This window comes from Leucoraja erinacea, chromosome 1 (assembly GCF_028641065.1).
Source record: "Leucoraja erinacea ecotype New England chromosome 1, Leri_hhj_1, whole genome shotgun sequence".
In the NCBI taxonomy this organism is placed as follows: Eukaryota; Metazoa; Chordata; class Chondrichthyes; order Rajiformes; family Rajidae; genus Leucoraja; species Leucoraja erinaceus.
Window position 1 is genome coordinate 72,544,993 of NC_073377.1, and position 26,177 is coordinate 72,571,169.

General features: G+C 43.5%; 1 protein-coding gene across 4 annotated transcripts in view; it reads right to left on the reverse strand.

The window, feature by feature from the left end:
- Window positions 1-26,177, reverse strand: part of LOC129698192 (putative methyltransferase NSUN7) — a 98,207-nt gene that overhangs the window by 60,012 nt on the left and 12,018 nt on the right. For all 4 annotated transcript variants that reach the window (XM_055637171.1, XM_055637157.1, XM_055637149.1 and 1 more), the window contains 2 exons: window positions 24,324-24,666; window positions 7,300-7,358 (listed from right to left, as the gene is read on the reverse strand). In XM_055637171.1, the coding sequence (XP_055493146.1) occupies window positions 7,300-7,358; window positions 24,324-24,609 (345 nt within the window). In that variant the 5' untranslated portion in view covers window positions 24,610-24,666. The remainder of the gene's footprint in view (window positions 1-7,299; window positions 7,359-24,323; window positions 24,667-26,177) is intronic.

Genomic DNA, 26,177 nt, shown 5'->3' on the forward strand with positions numbered 1-26,177 from the left:
TGAGATAGTGAAAATTGTTGTTTTCTGTGCTACCCAGGCAGATCAATCCATACACAATTACAACCGGTAGTGCAAACGAGAGAATCAACATAATGCAGAATATAGAGTTACAGAGGAAGTCCAGATAAATAAAAGTGCCAGAATGAGGTAGGTTGGAAGATCAAAAACAAGTACTTCACAAATGAGAGGTACGTCCTTCAAGAATCTAATAACCGCAGAGAAACAGCTGTCCTTGAATCTGGTGGTACGGGCTTTTAAGCTTTTGAATCTTCTGCTCAACGGGTAAGAGGAAATGGAAGAATCACCAGCATGTGAGTGGTCCTTGATAATGTGGGCTGCTTTCTAGGGCAGCATTGCAGAGTTAATGTGGAGCGGGGTGGTAAGAGGGTAGCTTGCTGGTGGACTGGGTATTTGCAGCCTAGGACAGAGCAGTTGCCACACTAAGCTGTGATGCTTCCCGAAAAATACTTTTTTTGGTGCATCTACACAAATTGAAAAGAATTGTTGGAGACATGCCAAACTTCCTTAGTTTTCTAAGCAAATAGAGGCATTGCTGTACTTAGTCATATCAATGGAGAACCAAGCCAAATCATTGGAAATTGTGTTACAAATTGCCAAATTGTTGATCATTGCACTCCATCTGCTTCCTCAAGTTGATGACCAACTCCTTTGTTTTTCTGGCATTGAGGGAAATGTTGTTGCTTTGACACAATGCTTCTACGCTCTTTATCTCATTTCTGTACTCTCTATCTTCTGTACATTTACTGCATTCAGTGCTCTCAATGTGCCCTCATTTACATCGGAGACACCAAGCGTAGACTCGGCGACCGTTTCACTGAACACCTGCACTCGGTCCATTGATGACTGCTGGATCTCCCGGTTGCAACCATTTTGACTCTGCTTTCCCTTCCCATACTGACCATCCAGTCTCCTCCATCGTCAGAGATAGGCCACACAAACCTGGAGGAACAGTACCTTATATTCTGCTTGGGTAGTTAACAAGCTAATGGAAAGAACGTCGATCTCACCAGTTTTAGGTAACTAACCTAAAAACACACCCCCCCCCCCCCCCTCCCTCTTCCCTGTGCCCCACCTGGACTCAGAATTATTTAGCCCTTCCCTCTCCAGCTATATTGCTTCCTATGGCTCCATAATTCGCACTCCCTCTGTCCTTTTGTCTTCTAATCTCCAGCTACCTGCCTATCAAATGCCCCCTTCACCTGTAAAAACCTATCACTCACCAGGCTTTGTCCTGCCCCTTCTTCCTTCCAGCTTTATCCCACCACAATCAGTCTGTAGGAGGTTCTCAACCCAAATCGTCATCTATCCAGAGATGCTGCATGAATTTGCTGGCTTTACCTTGCACTAAATGTTATTCCCTTAACCAGTATCTATACACTGTAATGGCTCGATTGTAATCATGTATTGTCTTTCTGCTAACTGGATAGCACACAAAAGCTTTTCACTGCACCTCAGTAATTGTGACAATAAACTAAACTGAACCCTCTGCCTCCAGACCCATTTCTCTGGCAAGGAGTCCTCGCACCCCCCCCCCCAAGTGACAACTCCTCCTCCTAGACTCCCTCTTCCAGCCTTCTACTTTCTATTTTCTCTTGACCTGTTCATCTCCAACTGCTACCACAACATAAACTCTCTCGACTTCTCCACACCCCTAACCCACTCCAATTTCACCCTCTCTGAACAAACAGCCCTCCACTCACTTAGTAATAATCAAAATGAGTCTGAGGAAGGTACTCGGCCAAAACCGTTGTCTGTCCATTTCCCCCCTCAGATGCTGCCCAACACAGAGTTCATGCAGCAATTTTATTTGTTCAAGACTATAGGATCTGAAGTTCTTGTACCTCCATTTGGCTATATCTGTTTGCTCGCTGCTGCTTTGGCAAGGTATAAACATGGAAGTTCAGACCATGATGTGTGTTCACTGCAGGTAGTCGGTTGTTCTCCAGGAGAGGAAGAAGATTGAACTTTAACTGGGACAAGTGACAATAAACTGAAATTGAAACCTTGAACTGCCGGCATGTTTTGGCCTGTTAACTTAAGGGGCTGTCCCACTGCAGCGAGTTTAGAAGAGTTTGCCCTCGATTCAAACTCGCAGCATGGTCGACACGTGGTCCTAGGAGGTCCTCTGAGGTCACTGGAACTCTCCTTCATGCTCGAGGAAAGTTCCCGCATACTCGCAGCCTCAGCTAGGTCGCGTAAAACATTTCAGCATGTTGAAAAATTTTACACGAGTAAAAAGTGGTTGGCATGGTTCTTTTGAACTGGAAGTGCAGTGGAGTGGGGTCGCTATGTAGTTACAGGTAGTCGAGGGCAGCCGTCGGCAATCTCCTTCGCTGACCGGGCATTTTAATTGGCTCAATGGATTTTTCAGGACCAAGGAAAACCGACCGGCCCGCTAAACTTTATTCTACTTCTTAAAATTGTCTCCACTCCTTCTCCCCTCCCGTAAAGGACTTACCGTTATTGTGCAGCCGTCTTTTACCTTCCTCTTCATAGCGGGTGTGAATTTCAGACAGCGCTCCCCCGCTTTCCCTGGGGGGGGGGGTGTGGTGTGTGTGTGTGTCTGTCTGTGTGCGTGTGCGCGCGCGCGTTCGTGTGTGTGCCTGCATTCGTGCGTGCGTGATCGGGTTTGTGGTCAATCCAGCTTGAGGTTTTTCAGGTGAGTGCCCTCGAGCTTGAAGATCGAAGACACTCTTCTGAACTCACGGAATAGGTCACCACAGTAGGACAGCCCCGTTAGTTTCCCTCTCAGATGTATCTGACTGGGCACTTACAGATTTTCAGAATTTGCTGTGTGTTAATCGACATGTACCTCAAGTGATGTAACTATTTATTTCTTGGCAAATTGTAGTCCTCTTCTTTTCTGGTATAGTACCGATTGAGTTAGTCAAATTTATTTAAAGAAAAGACTTGAAGAGATGTGCATTTAAACAAATGTAAAATGAGCTGGAATGGGCATTGAGGTTAATACTTGTTCACTTTAAGAAGGTCAGGGTATTTCAGCCCTGTTGGCACAGAAGCTGAATTGATAGTTTGAAACTGTTGCTAAAAATTTCCAATAACATTTCACTGTATGGGAGATGAAAATGGCCAACTGACAATAATAAACCTTAGGTCTAATTCCATCATAAAGATTCTAGGTTGGAGAAAGAAAATTTGATCAATAACATTCATTATCTTAGGAATTATACTTGGCCGTCTGCAAAATTGCTGCTGCGTTTTTATATTACTTCTGTGATTAAATTCCATATGAAAATAATTGTAATAAAACTTGCTGCCATCTTGAAGGATTGGCATCCTTGGAGGCACTCTTGGGGTTCCAGGGCCAACTGCTAGAGGCAACCCATCACCCAGAGGCAGAAAGATGGCTGTGGGAGACATGGGTTTAGGCGTCAGCTGGAAGCCCTGCAGCAGCCCAGGGATCACATGGACCAGGGGAAGCTAGAGGCCTCCCAAGGTCGAGCTTGCAGATCGGACACGGCTTGCAGTAGTGGAGGACATCAACAGCATCGCCAAGCTGCCTGCAACACCACCGCCAGGACAACAGGCTTTTGAGGCCAAGATAATAATCTATACTTTTAAGAATTTGAAACTTAAGGTACGTTGATGCCAGAAATATGACAACTCTTTGTGTACTGCCTCAGCGAAGTCTACAATTCTTACACTACAATTGTTGTACTTGTGTAGTTATGCATGATTGCCCTTATGTACAGTATGATTCTACAGATTTGTATGGGAAATAAATTCACCGTTTCTAGGTACATGTGATAATAAAGTGCCATTGACTATTGGATAAAACAACTCAATGTCTAATTTATTGTTTGGAATTGACCTGATGGTCCATATTTAAAAAAAAAAAAAAACAATTTTGCAGATCAGGGAACATTTGTACCAAATATCAGCATTGTAAAATTAAAAAAAATGTTTTCTTATTAGCTTTGGACTCTTATTTGCAATCTACATGCATGAATATTCCATTGGTAATTTATCAAAATATTTGTATAAGCTTAAAACATTTTTTAACAGGTGTATATGGTGACAGGAAGAAATGTATGAAAGAAACCTTTGTGTTTAAGTTTAAAAACCCTGTATCCATCTATCTCCGCAACAAAGTTCACTTCTCTTTGCCGCACCTACAACAACATGCCCAAACTTGTTCTGTTTACGTCCATGAACAAAATAGTTTTCTGTATTGGTTAAAATAGATGAAAAGAACATTTAGAATTTTCCAGTTCTAAACCCTTCGGTACGATGTTGATATAACTAACATATCATGCATGAAATTGCGATTAGCCCGTCTAGAACCTAGATTAGAATCCTAATGGATTTTTCTAAATCATCAGTAGTTCTGGATTAGGGATGGGGAGGGAGGAGAGTTAAATTGTTGTAAAATTGAACATTAACCCAAAATGATGTTTTTGGGCAATTCATTAAAAGTCTTACAAGGAAAAATACATCTATCCATGTTCTACAGAGATGCTGCCTGACCCGCTGAGTTACTTTCCCATTTTGTCTTTTTTTTAAAATATAAAACGGTATCTGCAGTTCCTTGTTTCTATAAAATACATAAATTTGATTAATGATTGGTCAGAAGCAAGAGAGTTAAGGAATGAATGAATATAATGTGATTTTAAAATGGAGACAGAAAAAATTCTGCCAGGAAAAGCAAAGCTTTCAGCGATGATAAGAGGGATAGGTCTAAATAATTTGTGCTAAGACGAATCACTGCGTGACATTGTTAATTCAGCACACTAGAATTAAAAATTGACATTTTCAAGTCATTTTACATTATTCTGAAAATTCAAAAAGACATGTCCTCTGCTGGAACATTGTTAATATTAGATGTTGATTCATCATTATGCACTTTGCCAAAATAATTACATTTTAATGCAACTGCCTCAGGCTGGGACTGCTTCGGGCTGGGACCCACGTTAAGCAAACCCCATCACTATCTTCAGGCCACCTCCTCCTTCTGCACACACTCCAAATCCCTCTGTACAACTCACATATCATACTACTTATTTGGTGCTTCCTTGCCTTATTTGCCCCTCTGAAATGCATTTGCCTTGTAATTGAATTCTATTTTTACCATTCTTTTGCCCACCCACTGGGCAAATCCACCGATATCTTTCTACACCTTACAACCTTTCTTTCTCCCTCACTGTCTATTTTAGTGTCATCTACAAACGTCATTAAGCCATAAAAAGCAACAGAACCTAGTATAGAGCCCTAAAGAGTCCCTCAGCAACACTAACTCAAAACATTAACCATTGCTCTATGCTGCTCACCTAATTGTGGACTTACTTCCCCTTGGATCCCTTTGGCTTTTCAGATCTGCCTGCCATTTCGGACTTTGACATCTAACCTTAAATCACGTCAACCTCACTGCATAATATGGCATGTTATTCAAATCCAATATTTGGTATTATGTTGAATTTAAAAAGGTAGTGAATGAAGTAGGTAAAAGGTGCAGGGAAAAATGCTAAAGCAAAAAAGGTTACAACCAATTTTGACAAAACCCAGAAAATCAATCATGGCCCATATTGGCATACTGCCTGCATTGAGTCATTTATCACATGCAGATCTCAAGTGTGTTTGGGTTCAAACATGGGATTGCATGCAATTTACGTTCCTTTTGGCACCTGCACCACTCTCCTCCACTCACCTGTAGTACTCTAACTATACAAGAGCAAGTAAAAATCACAGGTATGGTGTATAGGAAGAAAAATCAGTGGGAGTGTGATGGGGAGCAGGATGGGTGGTTGTTGGGAAAAGATGAATGCCAACACCACAGGATGCACACAAACCCAAACTAAAATATCGAGGGGAATGTGGAATGAAGATTTAAATTGTTGGGGATACCACAATTTTCAGGCGTTTATGCCCTGTTATCGGCCCAAGACATTTGAGTTACAGGAAGCATTTGCTCCTCCATGGCGATGAGGTGATCCAAGTTAATTGAGGTGATCCAAGTTAATTTATCAAAACTAACTACCCTATGATGCTTGGAGTTACTGGTTACTTATTTCTTGGAAAATACTTAGTCTAGGTGGGGTAGGGAAATAAAGATCACAAAGTACAAATACACCAATCACCAAGAATTATGCCACAAATTTACAAGGCCATAAAGAAAGCAAATCAAACACTAGAGTTTATGTCTAGAGCAATAGAATTCAGAAGGAGGGAAAGTATGCTAAACCTGCTTCAAACCATTATGTCATAATTAATGATGGTGCTCTGCATTAACATTATTTTCTTGATCATTTTCTAACTTACTTTTGGGCCCCAATATGTTTCTGCAGATATCAGAACAAAATATTTAGTTATGATTGGTATGTTTACATTATTAATAAAATGTGTAAATTGAAGCCATTAACTACTTTTATTGAAAATTAAAAGCATTGCAGATATTAAAAATCTAAAATGAATCCAGAAAGTGCTAAAAATGCTCAGCATACCATGCAGCTCATCTAGGGAAAACATTTCAGATCAATCACCTTCTTAAGAACCAGAAAAGTGAGAATAAATTGATAAATTGATTCTTAAAGCATTTTAGACTATTAGTATGTTACTGGGAGAACATAACCGTACAGTTGAAAGTAGATACAATAAATCAAAATTATCTTACATTTTTTGAAAAATACGACGTCTGCTTATCCTTTTTCCCTTCTCACCAGTAAGAATGGCTCATTTTCCAATGATATCTAGTTCAAGCTGGCTTTAATTCTAAACTGTGATCTCTATATTTGATTGGCCAACAACATGCTGAGCTAAAACCGATATCTTGTAGCGGCGCCTGTTGGCGCACGCAGGTATTGAACCCGGCGTTTGGAAGCCGCGGTCACGTGACTCGGGAAGGGCTGCTAGCTTTCGCGCGGTTTTGCTTTCGCGCGGCAGTTGAGTGCTAGCCACTGTTGTGGCCAGACGTGTTGTAAGAACCTGTGAGCTAAGAAGCTATTTTGAGAATAAAATAAGTTAAACTTAGTTGTCGTTCTTGTGACCGCCAAAATGTAATCAATGCTCATGCAACTACCCACCATCCGTCTCAGTTAATTGGAGTAGCAAAGCTGTTGCCTCACCAATTCAACACTGACCATAAATTATTTTGACGTGTATGGCCTGAGCAATACACTAAATATCCTGTACAAACTAGGCCATCTGAAAATGGAGAGATATTTTAACAAGTGACCAGAAAAAACACCAAACTTGAATAGTCCTCAAACATTCATATTAATAGTTAGGAAACATGTCTTCATTTTGAATTAAATGTTTACTTACAACTGACTCAGATGGATAAAAAGAACTGTTTATCAATATTTCTTCTAAGATTTCTTGATCTGTTGAAAGGGAAACAGTGACAAACAAATTTATTATAAACACAAAAAGCTGGAGTAAATCAGCAGTCCTCCAACAAATTTATTATGATGTATTTGCACTATCCAAGTTAACTCACCACAATTCTGAAAAATATTTAAATTATAACTTATAGGAAGTTAAATCTTGGAGTTATATTGGGGGGGGGGGGGGGGGGGGGGGGGGAAAGATCACAAAACTTACATTTTAGTTTTTTTCTTCACAAGTAAATATCTTATTGAATGCATAAACCTCCATCATCACATATAGAAACATAGATCTAATTTAAATTATATACAGTGGCTAGTTCCAATTACTATTGTAGATTGAATATAGCAGAGATCTGTATATAATAGGCTTTGGTTGAAGACTGTGCTAATTACAAATCATTTTTTAAGTATCATAATAAAAGATAAATTAATAAATATATCTATATTAATCAGCTCACTACCTAAATTGTTGTCTACAATATCGCTGACAGTCAATTTTGTATTACCTCATTTAGACATCCATAAAACTATTCTCACTGTCTGGCATTATTGTTAATGCATCAGGAAAATGTCCAAAAATCTGATAAAATTAATCTTGTTAGCTTGTTTGACATTTAATTCATAGGCAAGGAGTGTTACAAAAGACAAGCTCCTTTCATCACTTTCCACACTACCAACCAATCAATATTTACCGTAGGTATGCTGAACAAGAACAATAATCCACAAGTTCAAAAGAGTTCAAAAGGTGGTATGATGTAGACAAGTCAAATTTAGATAGGTTATCGACACAGTAGAGCTATTCAATGTTGATTTATGCCTTTATCAACGAGAAAGACAAGCATTTGCAAATATCTCTCAAGAAACTTCAATACAGAATTGGATCTTGAGATTCAAGATTCAATTTAATTGTCATTTGGACCCCTTGAGGTCCAAACGAAATGCCGTTTCTGCAGCCATACATTACAAACAAATAGACCCAAGACACAACATAATTTACATAAACATCCATTACATCGCTGTGATGGAAGGCCAAAAAAACTTATCTCTCCACTGCACTCTCCCCCCCCCGATGTCAGAGTCAAAGTCAAAGCCCCCGTCTGGCAATGGCGATTGTCCCGCGGCCATTAAAACCACGCCGGGTGGTGCGAGGTCGCACACCGGGTCTTGGTGTTAGAGCCCCCGGCGTGCGCTTGCAGAGTCCCGCGGCCATTCCAAGCCGCGCGGGGCGGTGATGTCAGGCCCCGCTCCAGGAGCTCTTAGACCCCCCCAACTCGGGCGGGAGAAGTCGCCGTTGCAGGAGGACAATCTGATCAGGATTTTCTCCAATATTTTCGCACTCAGGTCGAAGATATCTTATTCTAAATGTTCAAGACTTACCTAAATGGTCAAGACTTGTGAATAACATTAATGGCAATAGACTGATAGAGTAAGGGAGAATAATGAAATTATTCTCAATTGTGTTAGGAGAGAAGAGGGAAGGGAAATATTCAATTGATCTGCTAGTTTGGATCTGAGAGGTGTAGATTTTATTCTGATTTGCCTCATGTCTGAAGTAGCACATACACAAAACTTTACACAAAGAAGTACATTCTTGAAGGATATTTACTGCTACTGGATCTTCATGTGTCCAATGACAATGAACTGAACAAAGGACAAAGTGCTGGAGTAACGCATTAGGTCAGGGCTGTTCTTTTTTATGATTCCTGAGAATGAATTGAATCAGGTGCTTTTTCCATTGTAAGAATACCAAGTATCAGTCTCCCATAGCCTATATACTAAACCAACTACTATGCAGTCTGTAAATATCTTCACAAATGTAGTCCAAAGAGAGAACGAAGTATGAAACTAGTGTCTTGAACTTAAAAGCAATTACAAAGGTGTAAAGGCAGAATTTGAAGCGGCTTGGGAAATAGGTTGAAAACCAAGACCAGATAAGCAGACATTTTAGGATATTTCATAAATTTCAAATAAGGTTTATTTTCAATGAAGGTGTATTTGGATTTCTGAGATGTTCAAAAGATGCCACATAAAAAGTTAGTGCGCAAGAACATTTGACTGCAATTTATTTGCATAGATAGAACATTAGCTCATTTAGAGTTGCAGTAAGGGGTCAGTTTTGAATTCGACAAATTAGAACCAGTAGAATCTCAAAAGGATCAGAGCTAGGCTCTCAACTACGTATATTTTACTCCACGTTGGATGAAAGGATGAAGTGTTCTTAGCCAAATTCTCTGGGAGAAAAAAACCAGAAAGGAAAGGTTTTCAAGATGAAGAGATTACAAAGAAACATAGATATGTTAAATATGAGCAAAACCATGAGCACTTAGGGACACTGAAAGAAAACAACACTGAATTTAAAGATTAGCCATGATAATAAAGAAGGCAGGGCATTCACATAGGGTTGAAGGCCTACTCCCATTTCAATTTCTAATGGCAGGTAGTAAATGTGAGGCTATTCATATTGGTTGGAAGAATAGATAAGCAGTATGCGGTTTAAATGAAGAGGCATTACAGGGGGAACAAGGTGTGACAGAAAGTTAGCATGTAGTACAGCAAGTTCAAATAACATGTTGATGGATTAATTGTAGATTGTTCTTACTGTGGCTGGGTGGCAGAGGAACAGGGGCAGGAGGGGTGGGGGGGGGGAGAGTAGATTGGACATTGAAAGAGAATGGATGCAAATGGCAGAATGGTACTGACGGGAGACAACATAGATTGGATAGGCCAAATGTCTTCCTACTACACTAAATAATGTAAATTTAAAAAATTGAGAGTTAGGAGGGCGAACAGAAGTATTGTCTGTCGTTGCAAGGCAGAGTTGAAAAGCATGAAGGTTTTGCTTCAACATCGCAGAGTATTGGTAAGACAATCCACGAGCGCAAAACATATTTCTGATCTCCTTATCCTCGAGACTGTTTTGAACAGATTCAATGGATTGATTCCTGCAAAGAATGTGGTGTATGAGGAGCAACAAATGAGAAGTTTAGGAATTTAGAATATTTAGTTTGATTTATTCTCACGTGCCCTGGAGTACAGTGAAAAACTTGAAAAGTGGGAGGTTGGAGTCGATTTAACAAAATCCAAAAATTGCACAGGGTTTTGACAGGGCAGATACAGGGATTGACAACAGGGATTGACAACAAGGAGATTCACCTACTGAACTTAATTTCAGACTAAACAATTGGCAACTTAAACCAAAGATGAATAGGAATTTCATCTGCTGGGTTATAAATCTATAATAATATTCTCCATTTTGGAATAATAATGGACACTGGGTGATTAAACGTATTCAAGGATGATTTTGTATATAATTTGGACTACAAGGGAATTATGGGGATCAAGTAGGAAAGTAGAGTTCAAGATTAGATCAGATCAGCAATGATCTGATTGAACAATAATGCCTTCTCCAATTTCTTGCGTTACAAAATACATACCTAACAGGTTATGCCTGCATCACCTATTTGTCATTGCAAGTATGAAATTCCTCAGACAGGAAAGAAAGTTTAAAGAACACGATCTAAGCATTCCACAAGTAATGGACAAGGAATACCTACATATAATGAATCGTTTTTTTTTGGGTGGAATGGAAGCTCAACGTAACCAATTACAGTGGAGCAGCAAAAAACAATTAAAATGTTAAAATTTCCAGTGAATTTCTACTACTTGCATTCTATTATGATTAAATGAACAGAGCTTTAGTGGTCACATTCTGTGTGATGCATTTGGTAGCTGGTTGCTGAGAAACAAGAAAAACATTCAAAATGTCAAACAAAATACAAAGAAGACCAACAAAACTGACTCACAGTATTGGATCACAGGATAATCAGGAGAATCCTTTGAGCTTTTCTACCTTCACAAGGTGGCCTTACAGATACACAATACAGTACATAGCATGGCAAAGTTAAATCCAAGACATCATAAGTCATAAGAGCAGAATTAGGCCATTCAGCCCATCGAGTCTACTCCGCCATTCTCTCATGGCTGATCTATCTTTCCTTCTCAAACCCATTCTCGTCCTTTCCCCATAATCTCATCATGAATCTGCCAATTTCCAACTTAAAAATACCCAATGACTTGGCCTTCACAGCCATCCGTGGCAATGAATTCCACAGATTCATCACCTTCTGACTAAATAAATTCCTCCTCGTCTCAATAGACAATAGGTGTAGGAGTAGGCTATTCGGCCCTTCAAGCCAGACTGCCATTCAATGTGATCATGGCTGATCATCCACAATTAGTACCCCGTTCCTGCCTTCTCCCCATATCCCCCGACTCCACTATCTTCAAGAGCACTTCAAGAGTCTTGAAAGTATCCAGAGACCCACCCTCCACCGCCCTCTGAGGCAGAGGATTCCACAGACTCACAGCTGTGTGAAAAAGTGTTTCCTCATCTCTATTCTAAATGGCTTACCCCTTATTCATAAACTGTGGCCCCTGGTTCTGGACTCCCCCTAACATCGGGAACATGTTTCCTGCCTCTAGCGTATCCAAACCCTTAATAATCTTATGTTTTATTTGTCTACCTGAATAATCTTATATGTTTCAATAAGAATCCCTCTCATCCTTCTAAATTCCAGTATACAAGCCCAGCCGCTCCATTCTCTCAGCATATGACAGTCCCGCCATCCCGGGAATTAAACTTGTGAACCTACGGTGCACTCACTCAATAGCAAGAATGTCCTTCCTCAAATTTGGAGACCAAAACTGCACACAATACTCCAGGTGTGGTCTCACTAGGGCCCTGTACAACTGCAGAAGGACCTCTTTGCTCCTATACTCAACTCCTCTTGTTATGAAGGCCAACATGCCATTCGCTTTCTTCACTGCCTGATGTACCTGCATGCTTACTTTCATTGACTGATGAACAAGGACCCCCAGATCCCTTTGTAGTTTTTTCCCACTAATCTCATATGTGGGACCCTATCAAATGCTTTCTGAAAGTACAGGTACACTACATCCACTGGCTCTCCCTTGTCCATTTTCCTACTTACATCCTCAAATTCCTGAATATTAGTCAAGCACAATTTCCCCTTCGTAAATCCATGCCGACTCAGACCAATCCTATTACAGCTATCCAAATGTGCCACTGTTTCATCTTTTATGATTGACTCCAGCATCTTCCCCACTGCCGATGTCAGGCTAACTGGTCTATAATTCCATTTTTTCTCTCCCGCCTTTCATTAAAAAGTGGGATAACACTACCCTCCAATCCACAGAAACTGATCCTGAATCTATAGAACATTGGAAAATTATCACCAATGCATCCACTTCTAGAACCACTTCCTCTAGTACCCTGGGATGCAGACCATCAGACCCTGGGGATTTATCAGCCTTCAGTCTCATCAGTCTACCCAATACCATTTCCTGACTAGTGTGGATTTCCTTCAGTTTGTCCGTCACCCCAGATCCTCTGGCTAGTACATCAGGAAGATTGTTTGTGTCCTCCTCAATAAAGACGGATCCAAAATACCTGTTCAACTCATCTGCCATTTCCTGGTTCCCCATAATAAATTCACCCTTTTCAGTCGTCAAGGGTCCAACTTTGGTCTTAACTATTTTTTTTCCTCTTCACATACCAAAAGAAGCTTTTACTATCCTTTATATTCTTGGCTAGCTTACCTCATCTTTTCTCCCCATATTGCCTTTAGTTATCTTCTGTTGCTCTTTAAACGTTACCCAATCATCTGGCTTCCCGCTCATCTTTGCTGTTGTACTTCTTCTCTTTTATTTTTATACTGTCCCTGACTTCCCTTTTAAGCCACGGTCGCCCCTTACTCCCCTTGGAATCTTTCTTCCTCTTCGGAATAAACTGATCCTGCACCTTCTGTATTGTTCCCAGACATACCTGCCATTGGTCTGATACTGTCATCCCTGCTAAGGTATCTTTCCAGTCAACTTTGGCCAGCTCCTCCCTCATGGCTCCATAGACCCCTTTGTTCAACGGTAATACTGACATCTCTGATTTTCCCTTCTCCTCTCAAATTGTAGATTAAACCTGATCATATTACGGTCACTACCTCCTAATGGCTCCTTAACCTCAAGTTCCCTTATCAAAGCTGGTTCATTACAGAACACTAAATCCAGAATTGCCTTCTCCCTGGTAGGCTCCAATACAAGCTGCTCTAAGAATCTATCACGGAGGCACTCCACAAACACCCTTTCTTGGGGTCCAATACCAACCTGATTTTCCCAGTCTACCTGCATGTTGAAATCTCCCATAACAACCGTAGAATTAACTTTATGACATGCCGATTTTAACTTGATTCAACTTGCACCTTATATCCAGGCTACTGTTTGGGGGCCTGTAGATAAGTCCCTTTAGGGTCTCTTACCCTTACAATTCCTTAGTTCTATCCATACTGACTCCACATCTCCTGTTTTAATGTCACCCCTTGCAAGGGACTGAGTTTCATTCCTCACCAACAGAGCTACCCCACCCCCTCTGCTCACCTGTCTGTCTTTTCGATAGGAGGTATACCCTTGAATATTCAGTTCCCAGCCCTGGTCCTCTTGTAGCCATGTCTCTGTAATTCCCACAACATCATACTTGCCAATTTCTAACTGAGCCTCAAGCTCATCCACTTTATTTCTTATACTTTGCGCATTCAAATACAATATTTTGACTTAGGTATTCACCTCCCCTCTCACTCCGGTCCCTATTGGCCCTGACCTTACTCTCTTATCCCTTCTGTCCTTCCCATTAATTCGGGAGTCTTTTGTAACTTTTCCTGTACTCACTTCCCCTTTAATTCCATCTTTATACTCCTAATTTGTCAATCCCTCCCCTCCGCTATTTAGTTTAAACACACACGTGTAGCCCTAGCAAACCTGCCTGCCAGATCATCAGTCCCCCTCCAGTTAAGGTGTAACCATTCCCTTTTGTACAGGTCACCCCTACCCCAGAAGAGACCCCAGTGGTCTATAAATCTAAATCCTTACTCCCTGCACCAGCCCCCCAGCCAGATCCCCTATCTCCCTGTTCCTGCCCTCACAAGCATGAGTAACTGGAAGCAATCCAGAGATAACCACCCTAGCAGTCCTGCTTTTCAGTCTTCTTCCTAACTCTCTAAACTCGCGTTGCAGAATCTCCTTTCTAAAGATATGTCCTTTGAGGCTATGCTACCTAGTCTTAGACTCTCTCACTAGTAGAAACATCCTCTCCACTTCCACTCTAACCAGGCCTTTCTGAGCGTTTTAATGAGGTCCCCGTCATCTTTCTAAACTCCAAGAGTACAGGCCCAATGCTATTAAACGCTCATCATACAATAACAATAATACTTTATTAGCCAAGTACGTTTTGCAGCATACGAGGAGTTGCATTTGCCAAGTCAGTCATACAATAAAAAGCAACGGAACACACAAAACACATTTTAACACAAACATCCATCACCATGATGGAAGGCGAAAAATAGTTCAATCTCATCACTTTGCTCTCCCGCAGTCGGGGTCCTCGAGTCCTCCGATTATGGGATGATCTCGACTCCAGTAGCTGGCGACGGGTCCTCCGCGTCGAGGTGATCTGCTCCTGCATTGGGGGGGATGTCAGCGACCCCGCGCCGGATGATCGAACTCCGCATCGGGGCTGGTCGAACCTTCCGCGACATTGGAGCTCCCGACATCTACGGCCTCTCCCGAGACTGCGAGCTCCCGATGTAAAGTCTGCAGGCCGCGGTTGGAGCTATCCAAGGCAAAGGATCGACTCCGATGTAAGTCCACGCCCTGCAGTGGGGCCCAGGGATAGTCCGAGGAGGCTCCATCGATGGTAGGCCGCAGAGCGACCGGAGAATGCGATCCGAAAATTAATCGCATCTCCAGCAAGGTACGAAACTGAAAAAAAGTCTCCCCCGATCCCTCCTTCTGCATAAAACAAACCTGAGAAAATGTACACAAACTTAACAAATACTAAAATTTAAAAAAGACAAAAAAAGACTGTTGGCGGGGCTGCCAGTTAACCCAATAAAACCCACGAACATCCTCGTAAACCTCTTCTGGACCCTCTCCTGCGCCAGCACATCCTTCCTCAGATATGGGGCCAAAAACTGCTCAAAATACTCGAAATTACCAGTGCCTGATAAAGCCTCAGCATTATATCTTTGCTTTTATATTCTCGTCCTCTTGAAATAAATGCTAAAATTGCATTTGCCTTCCTTACTAATGCATTTTGGTAGTTACCAGCACACCCAAGTCCCTTTGCACCTCCGATTTCTGAATCCTCTCTCCATTTTGAAAATAGTCTACACCTTTATTCCAACTACCAAAATGCTGTGACTCCTCACTTTAGTCCATCTACCACTTCATTGCTCACTCTCCCAACCTGTTCAAGTCCTTCTGCAAAATGCCAGCTTTCTCTACACTACCTGCCCCTCACCTATCATCCGCAAACTTTGCTACAAAGCCTTCCATTCCCACATCTAAATCATTGATATACAACTTGAAGAGTACCGGGTCCAGTACCCACCCCTGCGGAACACCGTTAGTCACCAGCAGCTAACTAGAAAAGGCCCCCTTTATTCCCACAAAAATGTGGCCCCAGCCAAATGGGCCGTGAAGTCCTGGATGTGGGGTACGGGGTATCGATCCGCTGTTGTTGCAGCGTTCAGCCGTCGGTAATCCCCACAAGGTCGCCAGCCCCCCACTTGACTTAGGGACCATGTGGAGTGGGGACGCCCAAGGGCTGCTCGAAGGGCGGACGATCCCCAAGGCCTCCATCGTGCGGAATTCCCGCCGTGCCAGACGCAGTTTATCTGGTGGCAGTCGTCGTGCTCGTGCATGGAGGGGTGGGCCGGTAGTCGGGATATAATGTACAACTCCGTGGCTGGGGGTTGCCGAATGAAACTGCGGAGTGAGAATGTCCGGGAACGCAGCCAAGACGTATGTCCACGGACGCAGTGGCCGTCCCACCGGTTGACCCAAAAGGCTCCATTGTATGGCGTTGACCAAATGAACGTCCACCTGCGTCCGGAGAAAATCCAATGGTTGGGAGACGTCTAAAAGTTCCATGAAAAATGCAGGAGCCGAGCACTATGGGAACCATGCGCAGTCCATAGGTGCGGATGGGGCTGCCGTTCGCCGCGGTGAGGATGGGCCCCCGCTTACCGGAACGAATGTCGGCCAGCGAAGGGGGCAGGACGCTGAGCTCCGCACCTGTATCCACGAGGAAGCGAGTCCCGGAGCGCCGATCCCAAGCGAAAAGGCGGTGAATTTGCCGGCCACCGCGGGGACTATTGGCAGCCGGCCCAGGCGTTTCCCGGGAACGTGCATGGCTGGCGGCATTTCGTGCTGCAGCACCCCAGCGCTGATGGAAATAGCACCACTCCTTGTGTTTGTGCTATTTGGAGCTTGCCTGCTCCTGCTGGTGGTGCCTGCAGCTTGCTTGGACTGCAGGTGCAGTATCCTGCACTGCCGCTGGGGGTAATCGAGCTGGAGCTGTCACTCTTTCCACAGCTCCCCCGCCCCACCGGAGGAAATCGGGAGCTGCTGGCTGACGTCATCGGGGTTCCATTTGACGTCACCGGCGTGCCTACGCGTTTTATCCGGGCGCGTCGACCTGAGCGCGACCTCGTCTCTGCTGACGCCCAGCGCGCTCACGTCATCAGGGCGCGCCAACCACATGGCGTCGGCGCGCCTCCCGAGGGCCCGAAGATCAGCAAACGAGGCGTTTTTGCAACCTAATGTAGGCCGGCAGCAGATGCAGGTAAGTATATTCAACACAACAGGCACGGCGTGTGCCCGTCTAATAACGCCACCATTTCCTTTTTGGCCGCCGGTCGCCCAGGCCCCCCATATTTGCCCGCTCCATCCTACTTAGTCCGTAATTTTGGAGCAGGAGCTGTTTCAGGGAGATATTTATCATTGTCCGGGGGGGCTGCAGTCCGATAATCCACCGCGTCCTGGTCGAGGGCTCCCACCAGGTAATAGAAGCGGGTGGCACCGACCGTGATGCCCCGCAGGTTGAACTGGGCCTCCGCCTGCTGGAACCAGATGAGCGGCCGTGTGGTCCAGAAGCTGGGCAGTTTCACGGAGACCGCGTCCAGAGATAGGGTCGGGCAGGCGTGCGAGGAGGTAGGGCTTTGTTCTGTCTCCATCATGATGCCAATGGAGCGTCGGGGGTCACCAATGTAGTGCGTGGGTCTCAAATGAGACAAGTAGTCCGCAGTTTGAGAAGCACTATACTTTATTTCCTCCCGGTTCAGGGGAAGACGAAACCAGGTAAAGATGGCACCCAAACCCTGCCTTTTATACCCTCCGGCTAAGGACCGCCTCCGGACTGCACCACTCCTGTGCCGAGGGGTTCGGCAGTATAATGGGACGACCCTTAGGAGCCGCCACAGCATTACAGTAGCTTTTTAAAAAAAAAAGAAAGAGACACAATCAACGAAGAGACAAACATTCAAAGCTACTCTCTGCACCTACCGGTCGACCGCACGAGCAGTGACCCGGCAAGGGTTGGGTTGTCAGCAGCAATACAATAATAAAGAACACCCAAAATGTAACACAAACATCCACCACAGCATTCATCACTGTGGTGGAAGGCACAAAAATTTGGCCAGTCCTCCTCCATTTCCCCCCCGTGGACAGGACCAGAGTCCAGAGTCAGTCCAGGATCGGCTCTTCCTCACCGGAGACCGCGGCTTTAGATTGTTGTAGGCCGCAGGCTGGCGGTCAAGATTTAAAGTCCCCGCCGCAGCCAGAAGCACCGTAGACTGCAGGGCCGGCGGTCGAAGCTCCCCTCCAGGGGTGATGGTAAGTTCATGCCGGCCCCGCGGTAGAAGTTGGCCGCGGGCCGGCAGTGATGGCTTCTTCCTCCCCCGGGTCCCCCACGAGGGATCCCGGGCTGTAGACGCCGCACCAGCTGGAGCTCTGCAGACCGCTGCTTCAGGCTGCGACTTCAGGCTGCCGGCTGCCCCGGGCCAGCGAAACGGAGCACTCCCCTCCAGCGAGGGCTCACCCGCTCCACGCCGAGAGTCCACGCTGCGCCCGCCGCTGAAGCCCCAGGCACGTCTCCGGCAAAGGCCGCGCCAATCCTTGATGTTAGGCCACGGGGGAGGCGACCTGGAAAAAGTCACCTCTCCATGGAGGAGGCGACCAAAGCGGTTTCCCCCTTAACCCCCCCACACCATCCCCCACACAGACACACAAAAAAAAACATTAAATACACACTTTAAAAACATACTAAAAAATAAAAAAAGTTGAAAAACTGACGCACTGCTGACATGGCTGCTGCCAGAACAGCGCCCCCCTTAGCTGCACTGTGGCGCAGAAGTAGAGTTGTTGCCTTACAGAGCCAGAGACCCGGGTTTGTTCCTGACTACGAATGTTGTCTGTACGGAGTTTGCTCATTGTACCTGGGAACTGCGTAGTTTTTCTCCTGGTACTCCGGTTTCCTCCCACTCAGGTTTGTGGGTTAATTGACATCAGTAAAATTGTAAACTGTCCCTAGTACGTGTAGGATTGGGTTAGTGTGTGGAGATCGCTGGTTGGCGCAGACGCGGAGAGCCAAAGCGCCTATTTCCACGCTGTATTTCTAAAACGAAAAACTCTTGACTCTAGTGATTCTCGTCTCCAATCTCTGACTACACCTCTTTCAGAACCCTGGGGTGATGTACATCTGATTCAGGGGACATCCACCTTCAGACCTTTCAGATTCCCAAGCATCTTTTCCTTGGTAATATAGCCACTCCACTAAACTTTGCCGTGCCCCCCGACTCTTTTGAATTTCACGCACGTTGCTAATGTCTTCTGTGAAGCTAATGTCTTCTGTGAAGACTGAAAAATAATTATTCAATTCATCTGTCATTTCTTCATTTCCCATTATCACTACTTGAGCATCATTTTCCAGCGGTCCAACTCTTACCTCTTTGTACTATTTATATACCTGAAGATATTTTTGCTATCTTCTTTTGGCTTTTGGCCAGCTTACCTTCAAATTTCATCTTTTCTCCCCGTGTTGCCTTTTTATTAGTTTATTTCTGTTTGTTTTGCAAACGTTTCCCAACCTTCCAGCTTCCCACTAATCTTTGCAAATATCTAAGGCTTTCTTTTTAGCTTTACGCTGTCTTTGACTTCCCACGTCAGCCACGGTCTCCTCATTCTCCCCTTAGAATCTTTCTTCCTTTTTGGGATGAAAAGATCCTGCATCTTCTGAATTATTTCCAAAAACTTCTGCCATTGCTGCTCCATCGTCATTCTGGCTAGAGTCCCTTTCAAATCAACTTTAGCCAGCTCCTCCCTCATGTCCCTAAAGTCACATATACTCAATAGTAATATTGAGAGATCAGCTGCTTCCTCTTCCTCTCAAACTGCAGGTTGAATTTTATCATATCATAGTCACTTCCTCCTAAGGGATCCTTTACCTTATGCTCTATAATCACATATGGTTCATTACACAATATCAATTCCAGAATTGCTTTTACCCCCCAGTAGGTTTGATAAGCTGCTCTAAAGTAGCCATCTCATTGCCATTCTACAAATTCTTCTCTTGGGATCCAGAAAATCTAACCTGATTTTCCCAGTCTACCTGCATATTAAAATCCTCCATGACTAATGTAATAAAGCCTTTCTTACATGCCAATTGTATCTCCTGATGTAATTTATACCCTACCTCCTGCCTCAGAGGGCGGTGGAGGCCAATTCTCTGGCTACTTTCAAGAGAGAGCTAGATAGGGCTCTTAAAGATAGCGGAGTCTGGGGGATATGGGGAGAAGGCAGGAACGGGGTACTGATTGTGGATTATCAGCCATGATCACATTGATTGGCGGTGCTGGCTCGAAGGGCCGAATGGCCTACTCCTGAACCTAATGTCTGTTGTCTGTTGTTGTCTAATGTTCGGAGGCCTACAAATAACTCCCACCAGGGTATTTTTAACCTTGCCGTTTCTTAGCTCTACCCACAATGATTCTACATCTTCTGATCCTATGTCATCCCTTGCTAAGGACTGAATTTCATTCCTTACCAGCAGAGCTACCCCAACCCTTCCGCCGACCTGTCTGCCTTTTCGATAGGACATATAAGATATTAGACTCCCAGCTCCGATCATCTTTCAACCATGTCTCCGCAATGCCCACAACATTGTACCTACCAATTTCTAACTGCACTCTCAGCTCATCCTCTTTGTTCCGTATACTGCGTGCATTCAAAGATAACAAACACCTTTATTTCAGTATTCACCACCCCTCTTCTCACATTGGTTCCAATTTTGCCTGACCTTAAACTCTTATCCCTTCTTAAACTTTCTGTCCTATTACCTCTGGAGAATTCAGTAAACCTGCCTCCTTCCCTTTAAGTCTATCCATACATTTCCAATTTGTTGACCCCATTCCTCCACTATTTTGTTTAAAGCCCTATCTTCGGCCCTGGTATCAGTATCAGACTAATAGAACAGGCAAACATTAATTTAAATTACTCATGGGTAAATTAAAAATGATATCAGAAAGAAAATATGTTTCAAAAAGATAGTGGAAAGCTCTCAAATTGTTTATTAAAATAGCAGAATACTACAATTGCAGGATGATGGCTCAAAGGTGAAAAGGTTATGGAAAATCACCATGCTATCTGGAGTAACCTTCAATTCTATCTCCTCAAAAAAAATGCATTCACTGTAAAAAACCATGAAGAAACTAAAGCATGATCTACACCCATTTTCTATTGTGCAGGAGAAAGTCGGTGAGAAAAAAAAAAATCTAATTCAAACAGATGAATGTATGGTCAGGATTTGGTTCAAGGGCAGGGATTCAGATTATTAGACCACCGTGATCTCTTCTGGGGCATAGGTAACCTATACAAGAGGGTTGCATCTGAATGGAGGGGGACCAATATCTCTGCAAGGAGGCTTGCTAATGCTACGTGGGAGGGTTTAAACTAAAGAGGCAAGGGGGTGGAAACCAGAGTAGGTTGTCAGAAATTGGAACAAGTGAGGGCTAGGTCGGGGTTAGGACCAGCAAGTCTCAAAGGAATGACAGGCAGGGAGAGATAACGAGTATGGCGATGCTGATGGGCTGGTGTGTTTATTACAATGCAAGGAGTATTGTGGAGAAAGCAGATGAACGTAGAGCCTGGATCGGTACTTGGGACTATGATGTTGTGGCCATTGGGGAAATGTGGTTGCGAGGGACATGCCTGGCAGCTCATCGTTTTGGGGATTCAATGTTCAGACTAGATTGGGAACAAGACAAATATACAGGGTCTGGCAGACAGGACAAAATAAATTCTTAAACCTTCGATTAATCACAAATTCACACATTGAACAAGATGTTTAGTATAGAAGTTGGGAGGTCTTGTTGCAGTTGTATAAGACGTTGGTGAGACCGCATTTAGACGATTGTGTTCAGTTCTGGGCACCATGTTATAGGAAAGATTTTCTATGTTTCTATGATATTGTCAAGCTTGAAAGGGTTCAGAGAAGATTTACGAGGTTGTTGCCAGGACTAGAGGGTCTGAGCTATAGGGAAAGGCTGGGTCTCTATTCCTTGGATTGCAGGAGGATGAGGAGAGATATTATAGTGGTGCATAAAATCATGAGCGGAATAGATCAGGTAGATGCACAGAGTCTCTTGCCCAGAGTAGGGGAAATCGAGGACCAGAGGACAAAGGTTCAAGGCGAAGGGGAAAAGATTAAATAGGAATCTGAGGGGTAACTTTATCAAACAAAGGGTGGTGTGTGTATGGAATGTGCTTGCCAGAGGAGGTAGTTGAGGCTGGGACTATCCCAACATTTAAGGAAGGGATATGGACCAAGCGCAGGCAGGTGGGACTAGTGTAGCTGTGGGACATGTTGGCCAGTGTGGGCAAGTTGGGCCGAAGGGCCTGTATCACTTTGTGACTCTACGTTTGAAATGCATTAGGAAATTTCATTGTAGTGTAATCCTATGCACAGAAAAGTGTTGTGCTATTACTTATTGCAAAAAATAGCTTTTGAAACATTTGTAAATCAGTATATGCATAAATCCATGACAGTATATTGAGAGCATGGTTAGAAAACCACATGGGATGCGAGTTTGAGAAGCAATGTTGAACATTTATAGAATATTGGTTACATCACAAACATGCATCACACCTTATTCCTGTCACACTTTAAGAATGATGTGAAGCTCCGAGAGAGTACTAAAAAAAATTACTAGAATGATTCAAGTCATAATGGTTCAACGTTACACTGGAGATGGTATTGTTCTCCTCCGAGCAAGAAAGCAGAGTAGATGTGTTATAGATTTACAAGATCAAGCAGACAGATACCAGTCCCAATAGCAAATGAAGTGCTATACGGTAGGCGGTGCGACTCTCGTCAGCAGCGGCCTCTGCACCCCGTCTGTGTTTTTATTATTTTTTGTCTATGTTTCTATGTAGTTTTTGTTGTTTTTTGTTGGGGTGTGTGTGTGGGGGGGGGGGGGGGGGGGGTGGGAGTAACTTTTAAATCTCTCCCTGCACGGGAGACCCGACCTTTTCTTTGTCGGGTCTCCATTGTCGTTGGGGCTGCAACGAGGAGCGGCCTCCAACAGGAGAAGACCGGGGACTCTGGTACCGACGACTCACCTCACCATCGCGGAGCTGGCCGAGTCCAGAGCGGGTGGAGCGTTGGTGGAGCGCTGCTGCTGCTGCGGCCCGACCTCCGGAGATTCGGAGGCTGCAACTGCGGGTCTGGCTGACGGCGGCACCGGGAGCCCGCGGGTCCCTGGAGGGAGACCGCTTTTCAGGGCTCTCGCAACGGCGACTTCTCCCGCCCGAGTTGCGGGGTCGAAGAGCTCCTGGAGCGGGGCCTGACATCACCGCCCCGTGCAGCTTGGAATAGCCGCGGGACTCTGCGAGCGCACGCCGGGGGCTCTAACACCAAGACCCGGTGTGCGACCTTGCACCACCCGGCGTGGCTTTAATGGCCGGGGGGGGAAGAGTGCAGTGGAGAGATAAGTTTTTTTGGCCTTCCATCACAGCAATGTGATGGATGTTTATGTAAATTATGTTGTGTCTTGGGTCTATTTGTTTGTAATGTATGACTGCAGAAACGGCATTTCGTTTGGACCTCAAGGGGTCCAAATGACAATTAAATTGAATCTTGAATCTTGAATCATGGGCTACATGTGGCAAGATTCAGAAAACATTTGGGCAAATGAGATTAATGGCTTTTGTGCAACAAAAATATCAATGGCTATTTCCAGCAAAGATATTTAACTAACTACCATTGATATTCAATGTCGTTAGCATTAATGAGTCCCCCATTACTGTCTGGAGCAGTTATTTTGACCAGAAGCTCGATTGGTTCAGCCAATTATGATTTCAATAAATTTCCTCTCAATTTTCATGACTTATCAACCATTAACTTCCAGCTATGGCTAGGGTTTCCATTTGATAAATCCCCATGAGAAAAATAATCCCCTGGTGCTTCCGGTGCTATTATGGTGGATGTCATTTTGTTACAGGTTTCCTAGCTTTATTCTGTATTTTGAATACCTTGATATTCTCTAGACTTTTGCTTATTCAAGAATGAAGCTATACATTTCTCCAAGATCAAAAGAAGAAACACAATATTAACATTGTTTAATCTTGTCCATTAATGCTACAATTTGACCACATTATTCTTATATTATGGAGGCTCCTAAAACTGTTGTCTGTTTGTAGTTAAATCCACAGTCTCCACAGATGTAGGGTGTTACACCTTGACTGGATTTATTCTCCATCCTCCTGTTTGTAACATTTCCCTTAATTATTATTTCCAACCAACATCTTTTCTGATGGTTACCTATCCCACTTAGGAAACCTGAACGGAAACCTCTAGAAACTTTGCGCCCCACCCAAGGTTTCCGTGCGGTTCCCGGAGGTTGCAGGTAGGGAGACTGACAAAAACCTCCGGGAATCGCAAAGTCTCCAGAGGTTTCGGTTCAGGTTTCCTAAGTGGGACAGGGGCATTATTACTTTTTTTCATAAATTAATCAATTGCTTTTAAACAAAAATCAACCTATTTGTTTTACTTACACTTCAGAGCACTGAAGGCCAGGTCGTACACTGAACGTTGCAGTTTGTCATCTTTCATTTGTGGAATAGATGGCTTGAGATCATTGTTATAGTGTACAAGCCTCCTAGAAAGAGGTTTCTCATTATGTATGTTCTGAAATATGCTAGCCGAAATCATGTAAATAGCATCAGGGTAGCCATCATTTTCACCAAGATGTCTCCTATGCGAGATGGTCAATTCATCAAGATATGAAATCTCTGATGATATTTCAGATGAATAATCTGCTTCACCTTTTGAACGTGGCATTTCTGAACACTTATATTTGTATGACAGACTGAAATATTCAAAGTAGTTCCAGTTTTCCTGCAAAGATCAGAAAGTAAATTCACTCAAACTAATAAATTATCTTAAATGAACAAAACTTAAATTATACTAAACAGAATCATTCACAAATGAAAACATAATTCAGCAATACGGTGCAGTAACGTTTCACTTTCATATTTGTTTTAATTTAAAATGTCCATCCTTTCAAATTTTATCTACTAGACTTTGTTTCTGCCATTTCTGCAAAGAGAACATAAAACATTGAACAGTACAGAACAGGAACTAGCCCCTCAGTCTCAATCTTTGTGCCGCACATGATGCCCAATTAAATGAATCTCATCCGACTGCGCATGATCCATATCCATTCACTCTCTGCATCAGCATGCACCCATCTAAAAACCTCAAAGCCACTATCATATCTGCTTCAACTACCAATCTCTGGATTAAAAAAAAAAAATAATAAAATTTAAATAAATTGCCCCACACAGCTTTAAATTATCCCTCCCTCACCTTAAAGCCATGCCCTCTAGTCAGTGACAGTTAAACCCAGGAAAAAAAGATTCTGACTGCCTGATGATCTGTGCCTCTTATAATTTTCTACAATTCTATCAGCTATTCCCCACAACCTCTGATACTCTAGAGACAATAATTCAAGTTTTGTCAAACCACTCCTTAAAGCAAATACCCTCTAATCCAGGCAGCACACTGGTAACCATTTTCCGCGCCCTCTCCAAAGCCACCACATCCTTCCAGTACTGCACACAATATTCCACATGAAGCCTTACTGCTATTGCTCGACCCTTCCTAACTTGTACTTAATGCCATGACCACTAAAAGCAAGCATACCACATACCTTCTTTACAATAGGCAATAGACAATCGGTGCAGGAGTAGGCCATTCAGCCATTCGAGCCAACACTGCCATTCAATGTGATCATAGCTGATCATCCACAATCAGTACTCCGTACCTGCCTTCTCTACATATCCCTTAACTCCGCTATCCCTAAGAGCTCTATCTAACTCACTCTTGAAAGCATCCAGAGAACCAGCTTCCACTGCCCTCTGAGGCAGAGAATTCCACACACTCACAACTCTTGTGTGAAAACGTTTTTTCTCATCTCCATTCTAAATGGCTTACCAATTCTTAAACTATGGTCTGGACTCCCCCAACATTGGGAACATATTTCCTGCCTCTAGTGTGTCCAAACGCTTAATAATCTTATATGTTTCAATAAGATCCCCTTTTACCTCTCTATTTACACGTGTTGCCATTTTTAATGGGCTATGCACGTGGATCCCCCAGACCACATGGTACATCAATGCTGTTAAGGATCTTGCCATTAAATCGGGTAGATGCACAGTCTCTTGCCCAGAGTAGGGGAATCAAGGACCAGAGAACATAGGTTCAAGGTGAAGCGGAAACAATTTAATAGGAATCCGAGGGGTAATTTTTTTCGCACAAAAGGTGGTGTGTGTATGGAACAAGCTGCCAGAGGAGGTAGTTGAGGCTGGGACTATCCCATTGTTTAAGAAACAGTTAGACTGGTACAT